Source organism: Delphinapterus leucas, chromosome 14 (genome assembly GCF_059928025.1).
Source record: "Delphinapterus leucas isolate spDelLeu-1000000601 "Yukka" chromosome 14, BTC_Dleu_Yukka2, whole genome shotgun sequence".
Classification (NCBI taxonomy): domain Eukaryota; kingdom Metazoa; phylum Chordata; class Mammalia; order Artiodactyla; family Monodontidae; genus Delphinapterus; species Delphinapterus leucas.
In genome coordinates, this window is record NC_143142.1 from 7,390,907 (window position 1) to 7,412,250 (window position 21,344).

At 42.8% G+C, this 21,344-nt stretch overlaps 1 protein-coding gene across 1 annotated transcript in view; it reads left to right on the forward strand.

Moving 5' to 3' along the window:
- Window positions 1-21,344, forward strand: part of CLIP1 (CAP-Gly domain containing linker protein 1) — a 122,474-nt gene that overhangs the window by 37,246 nt on the left and 63,884 nt on the right. The window contains 3 exon segments of the mRNA XM_089894444.1: window positions 1,690-2,261; window positions 16,306-16,430; window positions 18,508-18,730. Coding sequence (XP_089750570.1) covers window positions 1,690-2,261; window positions 16,306-16,430; window positions 18,508-18,730 — 920 coding nt within the window.

Below are 21,344 nucleotides of genomic sequence, written 5' to 3' on the forward strand. Positions count from 1 at the left end.
ACTGATGCTAAAAAAAAACTGGCCCCTGTCTTTGGCAGATTATTATCTGTTCTATCTGAGAGCATCCACTGTCTTCTAAACAAACAAGCAAACAAGCAAAAAAAACCCTCCACAAATGGAAACTCCACAGTCCCCCTTTCTATGTAGGGTAAAGAGATGTTCAGCACGCACTCTCGCTCCGCTGGGCCACTCTGCTCCCCAGTCTGTGTGATTCACTCCTGTCAGTCAGGCCTCAGACTAGATATCACCTCCTCCAGGAGGCCTTTCCTGACTGCTCTGCCCAGAGGCACTGTCTCCTTCACAGCACTTAGACCACCTGAAGTTACGTGATGCGTGCCTTGACTGTCTGCTTCTCTACCACTAGACTCTGAGCTCTATGAAGGCATGGACTGTGCTGTCTTGCTTTGTCCCTGGTGAAGAGCGATGCCTGGGACTAGTTCCGGAGTGGTAGGAACTCAAGAAAGATGCATAACTTGGATAAATACATTATTTCATTTAATCCTCATTCAAAGAAAAAAACCCCTCAAGATAGATATTACCCCTTTCCCCTTTTACAGATGAAAAAACTAAACTAAGAGAGGTCATGGAACATCCTGAGATCACGATATGCCCAGTAAATGGCAGACATTAAGAATTCAGGCTCTCTTTGCCAGTTCACGCTAAATATTTAATAAACGCTTGCTGGGTGAATGCGTGAGTGTATTTCCAGTGTAAATATCACATTCCTGGCAGAATTTAACTCTGTCTTTACCATAGGGTAGAGTTTGCCAAGTCGTCTTGCCTTTACAGGGAGTGAGGCCAGATGCTCTCTTTCTTCCCTGCTGTGATTTCCATTTCTGCTAGCAAAGGAGTAGTCTTGGAATAATGATGGTAGGGACTGCGGCACTGAATCCCCTCCTGCATCAAGTTAATTGCGAATGTGTGTGGTTAAATGGGCCTAGTTCTGTCAGCTTTAACTGACCACTCAAATGGGGGAATAGAGCCCGTCTCAGTGGGTCTGAATGGGCATTTGCTCATCATGTGCAGGATACAGGGTGAAGAGTGAAATCGGACCTATATTATGAATTCTGGGAAAAGGACTCCTTTTTTCCCCAATTTTGATTTCTTCCAATCTTAATTGCAGATAAGGACTAAGTCTTATCAGCTCACTGAGTTTTGACAGCATTGAAAATGGTAGTGATGTGGGACTTCCCTGGTGGTACAGTGGTTAAGGATCTGCCTGTCAATGCAGGGGACACAGGTTCGAGCCCTGGTCCAGGAAGATCCCACATGCCACGGAGCAACTAAGCCCGTGCACCACAACTACTGAAGCCGGCGTGCCTAGAGTTCGTACTCTGCAACAAGAGAAGCCACCGCAATGAGAAGCCTGCGCACTGCAATGAAGAGTAGCCCCCGCTCACCGCAACTAGAGAAAGCCTGCGTGCAGCAATGAAGACCCAACGCGGCCAAAATAAATAAATAAGTTAATAAAAAAAAAAAAAGAAAATGGTAGTGATGGGTCAAGTACTTTTTGCCTCCTTGCTAAAAAAAAAAAAGAAAAAGAAAAAAAGATAAACAGAGTACCTCTTGAAGAGTTGTGGCTACTTCTGTTGCTTTTGGCCCTTTGTCTAGTTTATTTTCCTTTTAACTTAGGGGTTGTCTGCTTAAATATGAAATTGAATCTTTTCTGATCCTTTCTTCTGTTTTCAGTTGCAGCTCCAATAGAAAAAACAATATCCAGTGAAAAAGCATCAAGCACTCCGTCTGCTGAGACACAAGAGGAGTTTGTGGATGATTTTCGAGTTGGGGAGCGAGTTTGGGTGAATGGGAATAAGCCTGGATTTATCCAGTTCCTGGGAGAAACCCAGTTTGCACCAGGCCAATGGGCCGGGATCGTTTTAGATGAACCCATAGGCAAGAATGATGGTTCAGTGGCAGGAATTCGGTATTTCCAGTGTGAGCCTTTAAAGGGCATATTCACCCGACCTTCAAAGTTGACGAGGAAGGTGCAGGCAGAAGATGAAGCCGACGGCCTGCAGACAACTCATGCTTCCAGAACGACTTCGCCTCTGTCCACTTTGACAGCCAGCATGGTGTCCTCTTCCCCAGCCACCCCCTCAAATATTCCCCATAAATCGCCCCAGCCAACCGCAAAGGAACCTTCAGCTACGTCTCAGATCAGCAACCTTACAAAAACCACCAGTGAATCTATTTCCAACCTTTCGGAGGCCGGCTCAATCAAGAAAGGAGAAAGAGAGCTCAAAATTGGAGACCGAGTATTGGTGAGTCCATGAACCTTCCAAGGTCGTTATGTTGACCTGAGTGACGGGTTGAACTACACACATGCGGGCTCAGAATCTTTTCTGTAGGGATGACCATTCATTTTTAGAGTAAGTAATCAGCTTTTCTGGTTCCGTTTATGTGTAAATATACAACAGATTAGAAACTGGCTACGTAGTTTGTGCGTAGTATAAGCGTAGGTTTGCAGGGATCGATTCTAGTTTTATCTTCGTTTAGTCAAAAGAATATTGAGTTTTTAGCTTGTAAACATTAAGGTAACTTTACTGACAAAACAAGCTGAGAGGTGGACTTAGATGTTTTTAACAAAGGTTTTTTTTTCTTTCTGGTTTTTAATTTTTGCTTTAAGGATAGTGTGTGGGTAAATATGAGATCCTGTTTCTTTGAGTGTCTTGGAAAACTCAGAGATCACAGGATGTTATTTCAGAATTTCTCTGCCTTTTAAATGATCAGGTTTAGGTCTAGGAAAAGAAAGGAGGGACTTCCCTGGTGGTCCAGTGGTTAAGAATCCACCTTCCAATGCAGGAGATGCGGGTTTGATCCCTGGTCCGGGAACTGAGGTCCCACGTGCCGAGGGGCAACCAAGTCCGTGCGCTCTGGAACCTGCACGCCACAACTAGAGAGAAGAGTGCGCGGCAGCTAAGACCCGATGCAGCCAAATAAATAAATATTAAGAAAAAAGAAATGTACTGTAGTTTCTTTTTTTTTTTTGCTAATAAGCAGGAAACAATGTATAAGGTCTACATGCTGTACATTCTAGAACCCCTGAATGACACAGTGACTGATTTATTTTTGTTTGTTTGTGTTAAACGAGAGGCAGTGTAGCAGTGCTAAAAACACAAGCTGAGTCCAACTCTGCCTTTGTGACCGTAGCAAGTTGTTTAACTTCTTAGTTTTCTCATCTATGAAAATGAGGTTGAATAATAGTGCTGACATCTAGCATTGTTGTGAGGATTAAATTAGCTGATGCATATGACATCCTCAGCAGTGCCTGGTATCCAGTCAACACTCAAGACATGGTAACTTTTTTTTTTTTTTTAAACAGCAGAACCTTATTTATTTATTTATTTATTGGCCACACCATGTGGCTTGTGGAATCTTAGTTCCCTGACCAGGGATTGAACCTAGGCCCTCGGTAGTGAAAGCACCGAGTCCTAACCACTGGACTGCCAGAGAATTCCCAAGAAATGGTAGCTGTTTTTCTCATTGATGAAAATTTAAAGCTATTTTCTGACTTTTTCAACACTTTAGTCAGTTCAGTTCAAGGTATGACGTTTGTCTGAAGTCTTTGACCCTGTGCTCTTCAGTTTCCTTTGTATCCGTAAAAATTCCATCAGTCTTGGAGGCTTACAGTAATATAATGGGAAAAAAAGAATGGCTGTTAGCCTTTAGAATGTCCCGTGCATCTCGTTGAATGTGTCAGCAGTATATGGAGTAGCCCCCATAGAATTGGTGAGGAAACTGAGGTCCTAAGAAGTACAATCACTTGCCCAAGGTCATACAACCTGAAGAGTGGTGCTTCTGCAATTAAAATTTAGGTATTTTTACTCCAGAACCTGTCACGGAGAGCTGATGATTGATAGTATAATTTTAAAATTGGAAGTTTTTGTGATTTTTTTGTCCTACAGACAAGAAAACTTAAGCCCTGAAAAAGGCAGTGACTCCCTGTAGTCGTATAGTACGTTCACTATAGGTTTTAGATTTAGAACTTGGGACTTCTGTCTCCCAGTCCTGTAGCATCATGAATCTAGAAGGCCCCATGCACCTGTGGGAACCCTTTAATACCTGTTACCTTCAACAGGGTCCTTCTGGATCTCTTAGTTTCAAGGTCAGTAGGTTCCTTCTTCTGGTTATAATAGTCATGAGTTTTAGCAGTTGATGCTTCAGAATTTAGAGCATCATTTCAGTATGTCAGTGCTCTGCGGCTCAATCTGTAACTTGTTTGTTTAGCTCATACTCACTTTCTATACCAATTTTACTTTATTTTTATTTTATTTTTTAACCATGCTGAACGGCTTGTGGGATTTTAGTTCCACCACCAAGGATTGAACCTGGGCCCTCGGCAGTGAGAGCATGTATCCTAACCACTGTTGCAGTGAAGGTTATTTATTTATTTATTTATTTTTGCGGTACGCGGGCCTCTCACTGTCGTGGCCTCTCCCGTTGCGGAGCACAGGCTCCGGACACGCAGGCTCAGCGGCTATGGCTCACGGGCCCAGCCGCTCCGCGGCATGTGGGATCTTCCCGGATCGGGGCACGAATCCGTGTCCCCTGCCTCGGCAGGCGGACTCTCAACCACTGTGCCACCAGGGAAGCCCAACAGTGAAGGTTTTCTGATGCTTACTCTCCTTTTCATTTTTACTGATGTTTACTTCCCCTCCCCTCTCCTCCACTTTTTACTGTATAGATATTGCTGCCATGGATGCCATTTAAAATTTTTTGTGTGTATCTCTCTTACTTTCCTAGGATAAATTTATAGTGGTGGAATTACTAGGTCAAAGGGCCTAAAAATATTTAAGACTTATGGTACATATTTATCTAGTAAGCTTTGGTTAAATCAGAAGCCTGTTACCTTAGCACAGGACAGCTTTGTAGGTTAGACTGCAGGTTATATGCAATTCCATTCTAAGTGCTTAGCTGTAAATGAAATGGGATAGCGTATGGCACGCTTTCAAAACAAGTAGCTCTCCTTTTCCACCAGAGTAAGAAACAGTTGATTAAATTTCTCGTCAAGTATTGTGCTGCTTGGCTGATAAAACAGACAAAATGATAAGGTCCGGATGGTTTAGCTTACAACAGAAGGCTTCCATGAGGATGTAAGGATTGAAGTGGACCTGAAGGAGAGTAGGAATTGGCCAGGCAGAGGAATGGTAGTGGCAAGAGGGAACATTCTAGCAGAGGGATTGGCAGATGGGAGGGAGTTGGCACGTTTGGGGAAGTGGCCAGTGTCACTCCGCACAGGCGGAGGAGCCCATAGGGGTAGGAGATGAGACTCATTCACGAGGTGGTGTCTGCGGGGACTGGTGACATAGGGCCTGTAAGTTTAGGCCATGTTAAGGATTTTGATTTTGACCTTAAGAGCAACAAGAGTGATAAATGATGTGATTAGATCTGTAGTTCGGAAAGATCGCTCCAGCTGCTTCGTAAGGAGTAGATCAGGGGTGGTTGAAGGTGGACTTGGGGTGACGGTTCTTTGAAGAAGTCAGATGTTGAAGGAGGGTAGAGTTGTCAGGCTGATGCTGGAGGAGTATTGGATCTAGGGAAGATGTTTTCTAAAGACGGCAGAGTCCGGGGTGTTTACATCCTGACTAAACTGATCTGGACTAGAGGAACAGGGTGCAGATACAGTGGTGGTGGTGGGGAATCAGTGTTGGGATGAGGTTCCTGGGAAGAGGTGGCACCCTGAGCACACACGGGGATTGCTTTGCCTTCGATTGAGACGGACGGAGATTTCCTCCATTTTTATAGTAAGGAAGGAGGATCTGCAGATGCAGGTTGGTTTGTAGAGGCTTGAATGGTGTATTTGTAGGAACATTTTAATTACATGTTCAAACCTAGCATACTTGGAACAGAATTTGAATCTCTAAGAGTCTTAAGTCTAATGAGAGTGTTTTTAGAGGCAGTAAAATTATTTACTGTTTTGGTTAGTATTTCTAGGAGAAAATAAAGGAGTACCTTAGAATCACAGTATTTTAGATCTGGAAAGGCTCTTTTGAGATCAACAAATGCCTCTTTTGGCTTAGAATACTGAAGCCCAGAGAAGAAATGCAGCTTGCCTCAGGTCATATGTGATGTACGTGTATACGTATCATTGTGGCCTCTTGTTCCCAGTTAATATGTTTTTTTCTACTTCAATGTGCTGCCTTGAATAGAAGGCAGCACATTAAATAGAATAGATAATAGAAATCTTTGATTTAGGAATGTAAAACATTTCTACTTCAAAATTCATGTATAAAGGGAATTAGATTTAGAAATCTGAAATATTTGATTGGAATTCTCCTAATTAAAGAAAACTTCTGTTGGCAACCTAAATGTACATCAGTGGATGAGTGGATAAAGATGTGGTATATATATACAATGGAATATTACTCAGCCATAAAAAAGAACAGAATCTTGCCACTGGCAACAACATGGATGGACCTAGAGGGTATTATGCTAAGTGAAATAAGTCAGAGGAAAGATAAATATCATATGATTTTCCTTGTATATGTGGAATCTAAAAATATGAAACAAACCAACACACATAATGAAACAGAAACAGACTCATTCATGGATACAGCGAACAAACTGGTTCTGCCAGAGGGGGATGGGGGGGGAGTGGGCGAATTAGGTGAAGGGGATTAAGAGGTACAAACCTCCAGTCATAAAATAAGTAAATCACAGGAATGTCATGTACAGCATAGGGAAGGTAGTCAGTAATATTGTAATAACTTTGTATGGTGATAGACTGTTACTAGAATTTTCCTGGTGATCATTTCGTAACATATGAGAGTATCAGGTCCCCACGTTGCACTCCTGAACTAATGTGACATTGTAGTCAGTTATGCTTCAGTAAAAAACTTCCAATAGAACTAAGTTCGTTAGGTCACTGTTACGTGAGGAGCAGTATAGAATATTCCCAGTCCCGCCCCCAGTGCCCTCGTGGCGCCTTCCACTTGGAACGAGCACAGAGAGGGCAGGAGTGGAGGCTGCCTTCTCCATGCAGCTCTCTCCAGTTCTTGCTCTCATCGCCGGAAGAGCAGGAAAGGGGATTTCTGCGTCAGGTGTGTGGTTTAGCCCAATGACCTCTTGAAGATCCAGGTGGGAGCTCCTGAGCTATGACTGTATTGGGCACTCCCATCTTGGGGGAGGCAGTCCTGGCCTGGGGAAGCCTGTCCTCGCCCCCCTCCACGCTGGTGGGCCTCAGTGGGGTAGATGAGCTGGGTCAAGGAGGGTCAGTTGGAGCTGCTTGTAACAAACCCACCTGCCTCCTTCCCATCTCCCTCTGGCCCCTCTGTTTTCCCATTTGTCCTCACGAATATTCCACAGATCTCCGTAGTTGAAGATTGCTTTCATCTGTCTTGTGGCATGAGCTGCTTTGGGCTGATGCTGCGGTCCAGCTGACTCTCAGACTCACCTCTTTCCAGACTGGGAATCCCTGGGATGACCAATTACTCGGAATGTTTTGGAGATGGTCTTGCTGCATTTTCGGGTGTAGGCACTATTTCAGGGATGTGATGTCAGGTTCTCGAGAACTTGACTGACTTCCAGCCATTCTGTTTCAGGATGGTTGTCTCCATGTCCGGTACTGTATGTTCTATGCTGAATTCTTAGCTTATGACCAAGTATGAGAAGGAGACTTTTTAGGCTTTTGTTTTTAAAGTGACAAGCTTTATCTTTCTACGAGCTGCTCGCAGGGCTCTTAAAGTAAGAATCCTATAGTGTAAATCTGTAGGTCTTTTGGATACTGTGAAAGGGAAAAACATCTTCCTGAGATTTAAAAAAAAAATCTTATAAGTTATTTTGCTTGTGTTTGAGCCTAAATAACTACAGGTCATTTAGTATGTACTTTTCTGTGTGTCTTCATTTGTTCAGCATTATTTGTGAGACTTATTATAACATGTAAATTTAAAATACATATAGTGGGGTCATATTATATACACACCATTTTACAGTATACTTTGATAGATTTGGGGCATTTCTATGCTAGTAAATAAATACAACTCTTCATTTAAAATAATAAGCTGCTGTTTGATATCACACTGTTTGGGGCACCTAATTTAATCATAGACATTTAGATTGCTCCCCGCCTTTTTTCCCTAGAAATAAAATTTCTGAGTCAAAAAATACATAAATATTTTAAATCATAATAAATATTGCCAAAGTACAGTCCAAAAAGCCGTTAGCATTTTATGTTCCCACAAAGTGTGTACAAGTGTGCCCTTTCTAATAATTTGATTTCTTCTGCTTTTCTCAGTCTTCTTAGCAGTGACTTATAACCCCCAAATCTACAAGTCTGGTTGTGATATTGCACTTATATTGGGCGTTTGTTCATCATCTACCTGGGGGGTTCTTGGGCTCTTTTTGGGTGGGGCGTTTGAGCTCTAGGGAAGCTGTTCTTTACACAGTGACCTCTCCTTCCCTTGATTGCTGATAGAGTAGTTGTTAGTAGAAGGATCTGTTATTTTGTACGGCCCAAGGTTGAGAAGACTCCAGATGTTCGCATTATGTTAACTCTTCCTGGACACCTTGGCTGAATGTTGAGATCTTTTCCAGCACCACAGTCTTAGCCTAATTCCTTTGCAGTGAGGATTGCTGCAGATTTGAATCATTTTTTCTGATTTTAGTTTTCCTTTTTTTTTTTTTTTTTTTCCATTTTCAATTTCCATAAGCCTTAAATCTTAGCATAGCCTTGTAGGGTTGTCTGGGAAGGAGCGCAGAGAATCACACTGTTGATGAGAAGCTAGATTCGGCAGCTTCCTCCTCTCTGTGCACAGCTGGGCTCAGTAGAGCCGCTTCTTAGTTCATAGCTGATAGCGGGGCTCCTCTTCCTGCTCGTTGCTTTCAGCTGTGAGAGGGTAGGATTCGTGTGCTTTTGCCATTTTCACTTTTGAGGCTTGGGGATGCATCAACTCATCCATCTGCCCGCTGGATTTCATGTCTTTGGTTTTACTATCCGTCCTCCTCTCTGCAGCCCCATTGTCCTGCGCTGCCTTGCATTAAGCCATCATCCTCTGCACCTGGACCCCCAGACCGCTGTCCACGCTCCGTCTCTCCTCGGTTCTGGTCTTCACACAATTACGGAGTGATGCGCCTGACGCGTGGATCTCATCACGCTGCTCTCCTGTGTGGTGGCGCCCTGTCTGCCTACCCCAGTGCTGTTTTCACAGTGCTGGGGGTTTTCTGCGGGGCTCAGTACCTGGGCCCTGGCTGGTCAGTGTGAAATTAGGCTCTCTTTGCAAACCTAAGCCGGTATCTTTACGCCAAACATGTCAAAGCTGGTATCTCTGCCTTGAGGACTCTGTGTAGGCTCTTGGGGCTTGGGAGTTTCTGGGTTGAGGAGGCACCTTATGCTGTCTAGCTTTGGGACTTGAAGAGAGGAAAGTTGGACCACTGCCCGGGCCAGAGTCTAACGTTGCAATGCCTGTTGCTAGATCACATCTTCTAACTTTTAATACTGCTTCTGTGAATTCTTTAAGCATACTTACAAAAATATCTTGAGGCTGAGACTCTTTGTAGCTTCTGAAACATATAGATTAGAAAAGCAAACTTGGCTAATACCGTTGTGGTCAAGTGGGGTACTTTTTGATCTCAGTGCTTTAAAAGAGTGTGACTCTGGCAACTAAATATTCTGCTCTTTTATCAGCCTCAGGGATAGTAGGTTTTTTTTTTTTTTGGTTCCTATTAAATGTTTAAACAGTTACAAATGGATGTTTTTAAAAATTCATTTATTATTTATTTTTCTTTTATGGCTGTGTCAGGTCTTTTGTTTTAATAGCAATAGTTTAATTAATTAATAATTGTTGGCTGCGTTGGCTCTTCGTTGCTGCGGGCGGGGGCTACTCTTTGTTGCGGTGCATGGGCTTCTCATGTGGTGGCTTCTCTTGTTGCAGAGCACGGGCTCTAGGCGCACAGGCTTCAGTAGATGTGGTGCACAGGCTCAGTAGTTGTGGCTCACGGGCTTAGTTGCTCCACAGCATGTGGGATCTTCCCGGACTAGGGCTCGAACCTGTGTCCAGGTTCTTAACCACTTAACATTCTTAACCACTGTGCCACCAGGGAAGTCCCCCTCTATGTATTTAAAATGATCTTTTCATTTATTTATTTGTTCATTGCCCATCTCCCTCTGACCAGAATTTAGGCTCCATGAGAGTCTGGAAACTTTCTGTCTCATTCACTGTCTTTTCCCAAGCACTTAGAACAGTGCCTGGCACACAGCAGGTGTTCATAAAATACTGTCAAAAGAATCAAAGGGTTTTAAATACTGTTGTCACATTACACCCTTAAAGGGGAGGAGTAACATTGTAAAGTATGACAAGAGATGCAATTAGGACCAGTGGATAAAAACCGGGCCAGGCGAATCTTACCGTTCTTGCAGGAGTTGCCCAGTGGAGCTGCCCTAAGCTGGATTGCTCTCTAGTTGAGGTAATACGAAATACGGATGTCATCATCTCACAGGTGATTAAGTTTTAAGTCAGGGCTAAATTTGTATGGGTAAATACCAATTAGCCATAGTTACCTTTTTAAATTAAGCTGCTTAACCTACAATGTGGCAGATAAGAAGCCACCTCACGAAATTCAGTTGCTCACGAAACCCCTGTGGAACAGTCCCTCATTACCACCCACTGGAAATTTTATAGCTTTATAAATTGAGGCACAGTGAGGTTAAATGGCTTGTTTGAGATTTGATGAATAGATGGGAGAGTTGAGAGAGGATGAAAGGTTTCCTGTTTCCTGTTTGTGGACCCATTCATCAGCCCAGCAGAATGTTTTCTTTTTAAATATTTATTTATTTATCTATTTGGCTGCGCCAGGTCTTAGTTGCAGCACACAGGATCTTTTTTAGTTGTAGCACTTGGAGTCCTTAGTTGTGGCACACGGGCTCTTAGTTGTGACATGTGGGATCTAGTTCCCTGACCAGGGATGGAACCCGGGCCCCCTGCATTGGGAGCGTGAAGCCTTAGCCATTGGACCACAAGGGAAGTCCCCAGCAGAATTGATGTGTTCTTATTTTTCAAAAGAGTTTACAAGAAGGGTGTTTGTCTCTGTTCCCACAGCATTTTGTAGAAACCTCTTAAAGTGCTTATCACTTTTCACTAGAAATATTTGCTTGAATTTTTCTGTCAGTGACCAACACTGTATTCTGTTTATATTTGTATCCTCAGGGCCCAAGCACTCAGGAAATATATATTGAATGAATGAATGAGAGCTGAAAAACCTGAGATTTGCTAAAGCCTGACCACAGCTAGGTTTTCCTTTAGCTGAGTTTCTAGTTTAAATTAATTTGGCCTCCAGTAGTGACTTCTAATTTTGACTTAGGTTGACCACAGTGTTATGAGTTATATGTATATATTCTGAAAGTAAAGAGAATGAATGGTAGTTACTTGTGTTTGCCGTAGGGATCCATTTTTTTTGTTTCAATGTTGTAAAATTTTTTATCTTTGATAATCTTGATATCTGGGACTTCCCTGGCGGTGTAGTGGTTAAGACTCCGTGCTCCCAATGCAGGGGACCTGGGTTCGATCCCTGGTCAGGGAACTAGATCCCATATGCATGCCGCTACTAAGAGCTCCCATGCCACAGCTAAGGAGCCAGCGAGCTGCAACCAAGGAGCCCACCTGCCACAAGTAAAGAGCCTGCCTGCCACAACTAAGACCTAGTGCAACCAAATGAATAATAAATAAATAAATATTTTTTAAAAATCCTGTTATCTGCCCCTAAAACATAGATTTGAAAATTGTGGCTTATACTTAATGTAAGTGCACATGCTATAATACTCTGGGTTCTCTGGAACACATGAGAAGTAAAACTTAACTTTATAAAACCATGTTTAAATGCTTAGAAAAAAATTTGACTGTAAAATGATTAAGTAGAAAAGTGAGTGATTTTGGATGTGACTTTCTGTCTGTGTTAAAGATATTTTGAATAATTACTAAGGATCTTTCAGAGGGGAAAGGAAAGCATATTATGTTATATGAGTCAAGAATTTCAAGTTAGGTGAGAGAAAAAGTATAAGAAAACTGCCCATTCTAGGAACTAGTAGTCATCCATTTGAAACAAACTTTATGGCTTTTTTTGGGGGGGTGGGGTAGATGTATGTTCTGTTACCTGCATTTAGAGAAAAAGTTGCTGATCTGTTTGTGGTAATTTGTTATAAAGCTTCTGATCAGAGTGAAGCCACGGTTTGTTTGGAGAATTTACTGCCCACAGCCTGTTAGACGCCTCTTGGAAAAACGGTTGTCATGACAGTAACTTAGACTCACCCCCAAAGAATTCAACAGATTATCTGGAAAGATTGCATCATCTTTAGCTAATGTGCTGTGTTCTGCTCATGTGATGCTGGTTAGTCTGCTGCTCTGAAAGGTGTGTAAGAGGACAGAGAAAACAGAGGCCAGTTTTATATAGGTTACTATTCATACATTCCATGGTTACCAATAAGAGTGCTAAAAAGTCCCATTTGCCAGATCTAGAACTAGTACTTTCCTTAGCATGGACACACTGGCTGCTAACATACAGCAGACTCTCACACTCTCTGTCAGGCACTGACTAAACAGTTTTATGTGGATTATTTTATTTAATCTTCACAGCAATCCTGTAATTATCACCATTTTACTTATGAGGAAGCTAAGATTGTTTGATTTATTTATGGCTGCATTGGATCTTAGCTGCAGCACGTAGGCTCTTTGTTGTGGCGCAGGGGCTTCTTTCTAGTTGTGGCACGCAGGCTTAGTTGCCCTGCGGCATGTGGGATCTTAATTCCCCGACCAGGGATCGAACCTGCGTCCCCTGCATTGAAAGGCAGATTCTTAACCACTGGACCACCAGGGAAGTTCTGAAACTAAGATTTAGAAACTAAGCAACTTGACTAACTCATAGACAGAGCTGGCATTTGAATTTGTTCAACTTGGAGCCCATGCTTACTTAGTCTGTGTTAGCATATTTCTTCCTTTGCTCTCTTCTGAGCCATGAAATTCAGCCTCAGCCACTGGATATCTTTTTCCTTTTGTTGGTTTACATGGAAAAATGGCCTTTTCTGTGTAGCTCCCTACGGAGAAGGTCACCTTTCATTTCTTCAGCAAATGTTTGTTGAGTGTCTCCTGCTGTGCACTGTGGATTGCGGTGCTGGATACAACGGTTCCTGCGTGGAGTTTTCTCCAGCCTCCAACTCCATCTTTCCTCAGTGACACCTGTCATGACACCAGGATGTTTCTGAACTGTCCGGGGACTGCCTGCCCTCTGTCACCCTTCACATGCTCTCCTGCCTAGAGTACCTTAAACTGTAACTGCTTTGGTTCCTTAAATCAGTTTCACAAAGAGTTTGTCTTTCAGAGAAAAAGTATATAGCTTTGAGACTTTAACATTTTCCATTTTCTACAAAGCTTAAATAGAGGGGCTTCCCTGGTGGTGCAGTGGTTGAGAGTCCACCTGCCGATGCAGGGGACACAGGTTCGTGCCCTGGTCCGGGAAGATCCCACATGCCGCGGAGCGGCTGGGCCCATGAGCCATGGCTACTGAGCCTGCGTGTCTGGAGCCTGTGCTCCGCAACAGGAGAGGCCACAACAGTGAGAGGCCCGCATACTGCAAAAAAAAAAAAGCTTAAATAGAGCTGGAAAAAAATGTGTATCATCCCAAACTCATAGAAAACTATATTCAGAGAAAAATTAGAACAAAATAGCTTTGGTATTAAAAAGCAAATTAGTATTGGTCTTAAGAAGTTAGGAAGGAAAGAGTAATAAACAACAAGGAAGTGCGAAAAAAGGAAATAGTGAGATAAAAAGTGAATTAAATAAAATAGAGAACATTAAAAACAAAAAGGAAAAACTTAAAAGCTGGTTCCTTGTGAAGCTCGATAAAATAAGTTACCTTCCCAAGGTAAGTCTACATTTAACACAATCCCGTTGGACTTTTTTTTTTAATTAACCAAAATGATTTTTAAATTTATTAAATCAGTAAACCTACATAACCTAAATGTCTCCCAGTGGGGGCTGATTTAATAAACTGGAGTGAATCCGTATAGTGGAATGACATGCGATTGTAAACACAAGGAGGACGTTCTCTGTGTCTTGATGTGGAATAAAGCGAGGTGCAGGACAGCTCATGTAGTACAGGTGCAAGACAGCTCATTTTTTGTATGTAAAAATGAAAGGGAGGAGTAAAAACATGAATTAACATTTCCTTTTAAAAAAGAAATTATTTATTTTTGGCTGTGTTGGGTCTTCGTTGCTGCACGTGGACTTCCTCTAGTTGCGGCTAGCGGGGCTACTCTTCATTGCAGTGCGTGGGCTTCTCATTGCGGTGGCTTCTCTTGTTGCGGAGCACGGGCTCTAGGTGCGCGGGCTCAGTAGTTGTGGCACATGGGCTCGGTAGTTGTGGCTCATGGGCTCTAGAGTGCAGGCACAGTAGTGGTGGCACACGGGCTCAGTAGTTGTGGCTCGCAGGCTCTAGAGTGCAGGCTCAGTAGTTGTGGCGCACAGGCTTAGTTGCTCCGCGGCACGTGGGATCTTCCCGGACCAGGGCTCGAACCTGTGTCCCCTGCATGGGCAGGCGGATTCTTAACCACTGCACCACCAGGGAAGCCCCAACATTTGCTTTTATATGCATAAAGCAATGCTGGGAGGAGGATACACTCTACATCAATAGCAGTGGCTACCTGTGATGGGGAGGGTGGGATAGTTAGGGACACCAGTTTAGTAAGAGAGGCTTTTCCCTGGATACATATATTTAAAAGTTTTTGAACCATGAGAATGCATTGGCTATTCACGAATTAATTCATGGGCTTCCCTGGTGGCGCGGTGGTTGAGAGTCCGCCTGCCGATGCAGGGGACATGGGTTCGTGCCCCGGTCCGGGAAGATCCCACATGCTGCGGAGCGGCTGGGCCCGTGAGCCATGGCCGCTGAGCCTGCGCATCCGGAGCCTGTGCTCCGCAACGGGAGAGGCCACAACAGTGAGAGGCCCGTGTACCGCCAAAAAAAAAAAAAAAAAAAGAATTAATTCATTATAAAGAGTTACCTTTTTAATCAGTAAGAAAAAGGTGAACATCCCAAACGAAAAATGAGTAAAGTACATATTGTGATACATCTGTACTGTGGATGTTAAACAGCTGCCATAAAATAAGAGGGAAAATGAACCAAAATGTCAGCAGTGAGTGTCCCTGGGTGTTGAGATTATAGGAATAACATTTATTTTTTGTTCATAATGTTCTTAATTGCCTGCGGTGACTCGCCTCTTGTATAATTAGGGAATTTTTTTTAATTAAGGAAAAAGAGGGAATTCCCTGGTGGTCCAGTGGTTAGGACTCTGTGCTTTCACCGCTGGGGCCCAGGTTCGAGCCCTGGTTGGGGAACTAAGACCCCGCGAGCCCTGAGGCTCAGCCAAAAAATCTTAAAAAAACAAAAAAGAAGCTTAGCTAAAAGTAAGAAAATCAGTATTCTGAAGAATAATAGTAATAAGGGAAAGCCAGCCCCAGGAAATATCATGCAGGTTGTGAAGTAGCAGTAATCAAAATGCCATGGCAGTAGCACAGTTACTGAACTTTTTGAAACTGTAATAAGACTCAGATTTGTTCTTATGTGCATGTGAGAGAGGATATGATAAAATGAGTATTTGAAATAGAAAAATAATGGCAAAGGAAGAAATAATAAATGCTGATGGGATAATTTTGGAAATAATTAATGTTTGCATGTTATGTCAAACAACAGCTGGGACAAAGAGACATTTAAAAAGATTCACAGCTTTGAACAGTTCACGTAAAATGTGAAGAACAGCCATTTTAATAGTTGTGAAGAAATGGAGAGCCTCACAGTGGAAAATATCAATATTTTAAATATTTTAAAGAATTTACATTTCATGTGTGTGGATGTGTGAATATTTGTCTTTAACATGTACGTGTTATTGCTTTACCTGGATAATGATGTAAAGGACATTTGGGAACATAAACACAGCAATTGTTACAGTGGATTATGCATGAATTTTGTTTTTCTTTAATGACGTAGGGGTTTTATTTTTGTAGCAAATATTTATTTTGAAGCAGAAACCTCCCTCCGGAGTGATAAGGTATTTTTTTAATTGGACTAAATGTGGATGACTGCGCATCACCTAGGCGATTTCATTATTGGACTATATCAGGTATCGGATCACTCTGGCGACTGAAGTCACCCAGGTGAACTTTGCTAACCTTTGGAGAGAACGCTTTGAAGAGTTGGAGAGGAGGTTAAGAGAAGAGCTGCTTGGAGAAATGATGGAACACAGTATTGGCTGCAGCTGCAAAGGATTAAGCTGTGAAATTGTAATTATGTTCATCTCTTCCTTTTAACGTTCTCTTCTTCCAGGTTGGTGGCACGAAGGCTGGCGTCGTCCGGTTTCTTGGGGAGACAGACTTCGCCAAGGGGGAGTGGTGTGGTGTGGAGTTGGATGAGCCTCTTGGGAAGAACGATGGGGCTGTCGCTGGAACAAGGTTTGTTTGCAGTTGGAATCTCGTCTCCCTCTTGCATGTAAAGGTGCTCAAGCCGATCCCACCAACCGTGTATAATAAAATGGACGTGAGTGTTTTGAAGAGCTGCACTTTTATTTCCTAAGACTCATCTACAGGTTTTTCCCCCCACTAGAATCAGTCTTTCGACTGTCTGTTTTAGTAATATGTGCAGTGCGTCTGAGTAGATTCTGAGCAAGTGTTTGGTTTATTTATCTATCTATTTATTTTATTTTAAAACTTTATTAATTTTATTTATTTTTGGCTGTGTTAGGTCTTCGTTGCTGTGCGTGGGCTGTCCTAGTGGATCCTTAGCCACTGCACCACCAGGGAAGCCCTATCTATTTATTTTTAAGGCTTTTTTATTTTTAGAGCAGTTTTAGGTTCACAGCAGAATTGAGAGGAAAGTACAGAGATATCCCTCCTCTACCCCCTGCCCCACACATGCACAGCCTCCCCCCTTATCAACATCCTGCACCCAAGTGGTCCATTTATTACAGCTGGTGAACCTATATTGACACATCATTATCCCCCAAAGTCTGTAGTTTATATTACAGTTTATTCTTGGTATACATTCTATGGATTTAGACAAGTGTGTAATGACATGTTTCTACAATTATAGTATCATCTATAGTGTTTTCATTTTATTTTTCAAAATAGAAAGGAAATACTATATCATCCTTTTGGCTGCTCTCCCTTTGATAGCAGTCAACGTCTGAATGAGTTTCTGGGCGTTGGAGGGTAGGGGGAGTGAGGAGAAGGAAGCTGCTTTTGTTAGGACGAGAACGCAAAATGTGTCTTTATATCTGGTGACAAGGATTCCATCCTGTGGCAAGAGGACTGACGGCAAGCACACCTATTCCACTGTGAGGATAACCCCACTCTCACCTCACAGGGATAGGGTGGGAGTTAAGTCATGCAGATGAATGCAAGAGGCGTTTCCCACACTTCAGATGCTTTGAAGGCCTTGGGCACAGTTGTGGTCTCTGGTGCATTATTGTTAGTAGTATAAAGTGTTGTAGTTAACATTTTACTTATAAAATGTTTACAGACTGGTTATAAGCGTATAGGTCTTATGTACCAAATACAATAACAATGCCTCGAGGAGATTAAAAATATCTCTTGGTGCTGCAACGATTATGAAGCCATATCATTGATATCCTTCATATTAAGTTGTTATAATTCACTAGAGTCGTGAGATCTCCAAGTGTCAATACCAGTTGATACTACTCCACCTTTACTTGAGTGAATCTGCCAGAGTTAGGTGCTTGTTTGATTTCTCTTGCCCTTTGTTTGGCAGGGTTTTATTAAGTGGGATCACGCCTCTGCTGTGTGTTTATCAGATAGTAGAAATACCTTCCCTTTGCGTAAAATCTTAGTAACAGATGAGTGATTCCATCTCTGTGTATCATACTGTTATTTCCTAGTGTGTTTTCTAAAACATTATTGTGGGGCTTTCCTGGTGGTGCAGTGGTTAAGAATCCGCCTGCCAATGCAGGGGACACAGGTTCGAGCCCTGGTCTGGGAAGATCCCACATGCTGCGGAGCAACTAAGCCTGTGAGCCACAGCTAGTGAGCCTGCGCTCTAGAGCCCGCGAGCCACAACTACTGAGCCCACACGCCACAGCTACTGAGCCTGCACTCTAGAGCCTGTGAGCCACAACTACTGAGCCCGTGTGCCACCACTACTGAAGCCCACGTGCCTAGAGCCCTTGCTCTGCAACAAGCGAAGACACCACAATGAGAAGCCCGCGCACTGCAACGAAAAGTAGCCCCTGGTCACCGCAGCTAGAGAAAGCCCGCACGCAGCAACGAAGACCCACTGCAGCCAAAAATAAATAAATAAATTTTAAAAATAATAAATTAAAAAAAAACTATTATTATGGTTATTTATCAGCTTGCACACCAGTGAGTGCCACGGGCTGGTGCACCACCCCAGCTGGTTGGTAAAATTCACAGCAAACCAGTCATGAGTTACGAGTCAGGAGAGCTTTTTGGTTATAGTTGTATTTCTTGTAATTAACTTGCTTCTTGTTACTGTTCCTGTTGTTGTCCCCTAAAGGTATTTTCAGTGTCAACCCAAATATGGCCTGTTTGCTCCTGTCCACAAAGTGACCAAGATTGGCTTCCCTTCCACCACACCAGCCAAAGCCAAGGCCGCTGCCGTGAGGCGGGTGATGGCGACCACACCCGCCAGCCTGACGCGCAGCCCTTCTGCCTCTTCTCTCAGCTCCATGAGCTCTGTGGCCTCCTCTGTAAGCAGCAAGCCCAGTCGGACAGGATTGGTAAGCCTCCCTTCTCCCGCTGCGTGTTTCTGCGTCCCAGGCACTGTAAATGCCCGCCCCCCCACCCCGTCGGTGTGCCTGCTTTGCTTTAGGAGATGTTAAGTCTCCCCTTGCCCTTGTACTAAATGTTCTCTGTAGCTTGTGAAAGTCCTTACAAATTTTGCAACAAAACAAAAACCTCTAGCAAGAATACAAGTTTGAAATAAAGAATTTTTTTAACAGCCCTTTTCAGGTTCCTTAGACTTTAAGATATAACAGTTCTTGGTGAATTTATAGTAACTACTACTTAGTCTAACATATGGGATGATTGAGTATTCTGAAATTATTTTGGCATCAGAAGGACAGGAGAATTGGAGGGATCCTTTTCCTCAAGGACCTGGGTCTCTTTCTCTTTGACATCAAACAATTTTAGGAACCACAGTCGTTTGAGAAAAGGCATGTTCTTAGAATTTTAGTATTATGTTCATACAGTCTAACCCACTGAAAGCAGTTGGTGTGTGGAGCGTTCCTGACTCAGGCCAGAGGATGCAGAGGGGAACTTAGGGAACTTGAAAGGATGCTAGGAAAAGCCATGTTTTGTTTTGTCTCCATCTCCCCCTTCCCCCACTCCCTCTTACTTTCTCCCTCTCTTTCCCATTTAGATCAGCAACAGAAAATCATCAGAATCAAAATAGGCAGCATCTCATTCTGTTTGTTAATGTCATGCTTTTTTTTTTAGTGTCAAAGCAATGACTTTCTGGCTTTGCCCCCTCCCACCCCCCACCCTTTAGTTTATTCACTGGAAGTGAGGCAAATACTGTTTAAATTTGAAGTGGCAGTATGAGGTTGTACTCCAGTCTGAATTCAGGATCTCTGCTTTATGACAATGAACGACAGACAGGAGTTAGAATGTGAAGTGTCATGATCGGGCAGTAAGGCCGCTGGCCCTTGATCTCGTTTTGCCTTCTCTCCATTGACCTTGGGCAGGGAAGGCAACGGCTGGCCCTTGATCTCATTTTGCCTTCTCTCCATTGACCTTGGGCAGGGAAGGCAACAGCGGAAGCGTCTTTCTTTAAAGTAGGGGTTATGCTTCTCTGGACTTTGTTCCTCTTATGTTCAAGTAAAATAAATACCTGCTTGGACTATGTCATTTTGCATATAAAAGTCTGCATCTTCAACAGAAAAATTACAAATGGACTTATGAGAAAAGCTTGTGAAGAACTTTTTGAATGTTTGAGTGAAATGGATGAAGAAACCCCTCTGTTTGGATGAAGCCTTGTTCAGAGTGGGTCAGCAAACTCTAAAGTGGAAATCGAGTTTACTAATCCAGGAACAATTCCGTGAAAGTATCTACCCTGGATTAGGAATTATTTCTTGTGTAATTTTTACTACGTTGTAATTAAGTGTCCATTTCTTTGGAGATGCCCAAGCGCCCCCGCTGCTCCCCCAACCGGTCCTCTTACTTTTTAGAACAGTTCTGATTCCTCTTAGTTCACCTCATTTTCTTTTGAAGAAAACTAGCAAAAGAGAAATGAGTCTCCTTGCCTTGTAAAACAGCTTGTTTTTGTACCTCTTTATATAGCGTGGCTATAGTTTCTAAACCAAAAATCACCATAAAAGAATATACCAAAAATACAGAGTAATTGAAAGCGTGACTTCTTAAAAATGCACCTCAACAACGTGATCCCTTGTATATATATATATATATATATATATATAAAGTGGGGACATTCCTTAATGCACAGCAATCTTCTGAAAGAATTGAGTACAGAGGTGCCCAGCCTTTCTGGTTCCACAGAACCTTTAGTCTCAGTTATTTTTTCACAGTGCCCGTAGGCCTAAAGAAAGAGCGAACAGTTCTGTTTATTAAGTAGTTAGGTCCAAACAACTTAATATTTATGTCCTAACAATTTAATAGCTCTTCAAAAAAAAAAAAAGGTTCACATTAATTGAAAGGAAAAAGAATATTTTTAATTCATTCTTGAATAACCACAGTGAACTAGTATTAGGCTGCATGCTCTTCTTGGGCATTGCATATCCTGTCAGACCTTGGACTCTTCCTGGACACTGCCACCCTCACTTCCTGTGCCATATTGGTTTTTGCACAGTACTTGCTTTTGGTCTGGCAGTAGCCAAAACCCGGCTTCGGAAAGACATGACGTTGTGGAAAGGAATGTAGTACAATCCAAGGTTGAAACTGAATCACCTCCAGCTAGTAGTTTGCATGGTATCCAACGGGTGTCGCTCTCTTTCCTTGTGTTTCCCTGTGAGTTTGCTGCAGTACCCTGGGGTGTACCTCTGCGCGGGGTTTGGGAACCTCAGATTTAGTGTATTCAGGAAGAAACGTTAGTACGAGAAAGTATAACCACATAGTAAAATTGGAAAATCAAGGTCAGATGGTTAAAAGAGAGACTAGGAATTCCCCACCCCCCCATATACTTAAGTAATTCAAGAAATTTCACTAAATAGAAACAACGAAGGACAGTTTGGGTGTACTTTACTCTCATAGCTGTCAAACTGCCTAACTCTGAACTGACGGCAGATCCTCACTGTCAGTCTGCGTCCTGGCCGGGGGCTCAGCTAGACAGAGGACGAGGAGAGCCTTCAAGCAGCAAGCGAGGCTTTGACTGCAGAG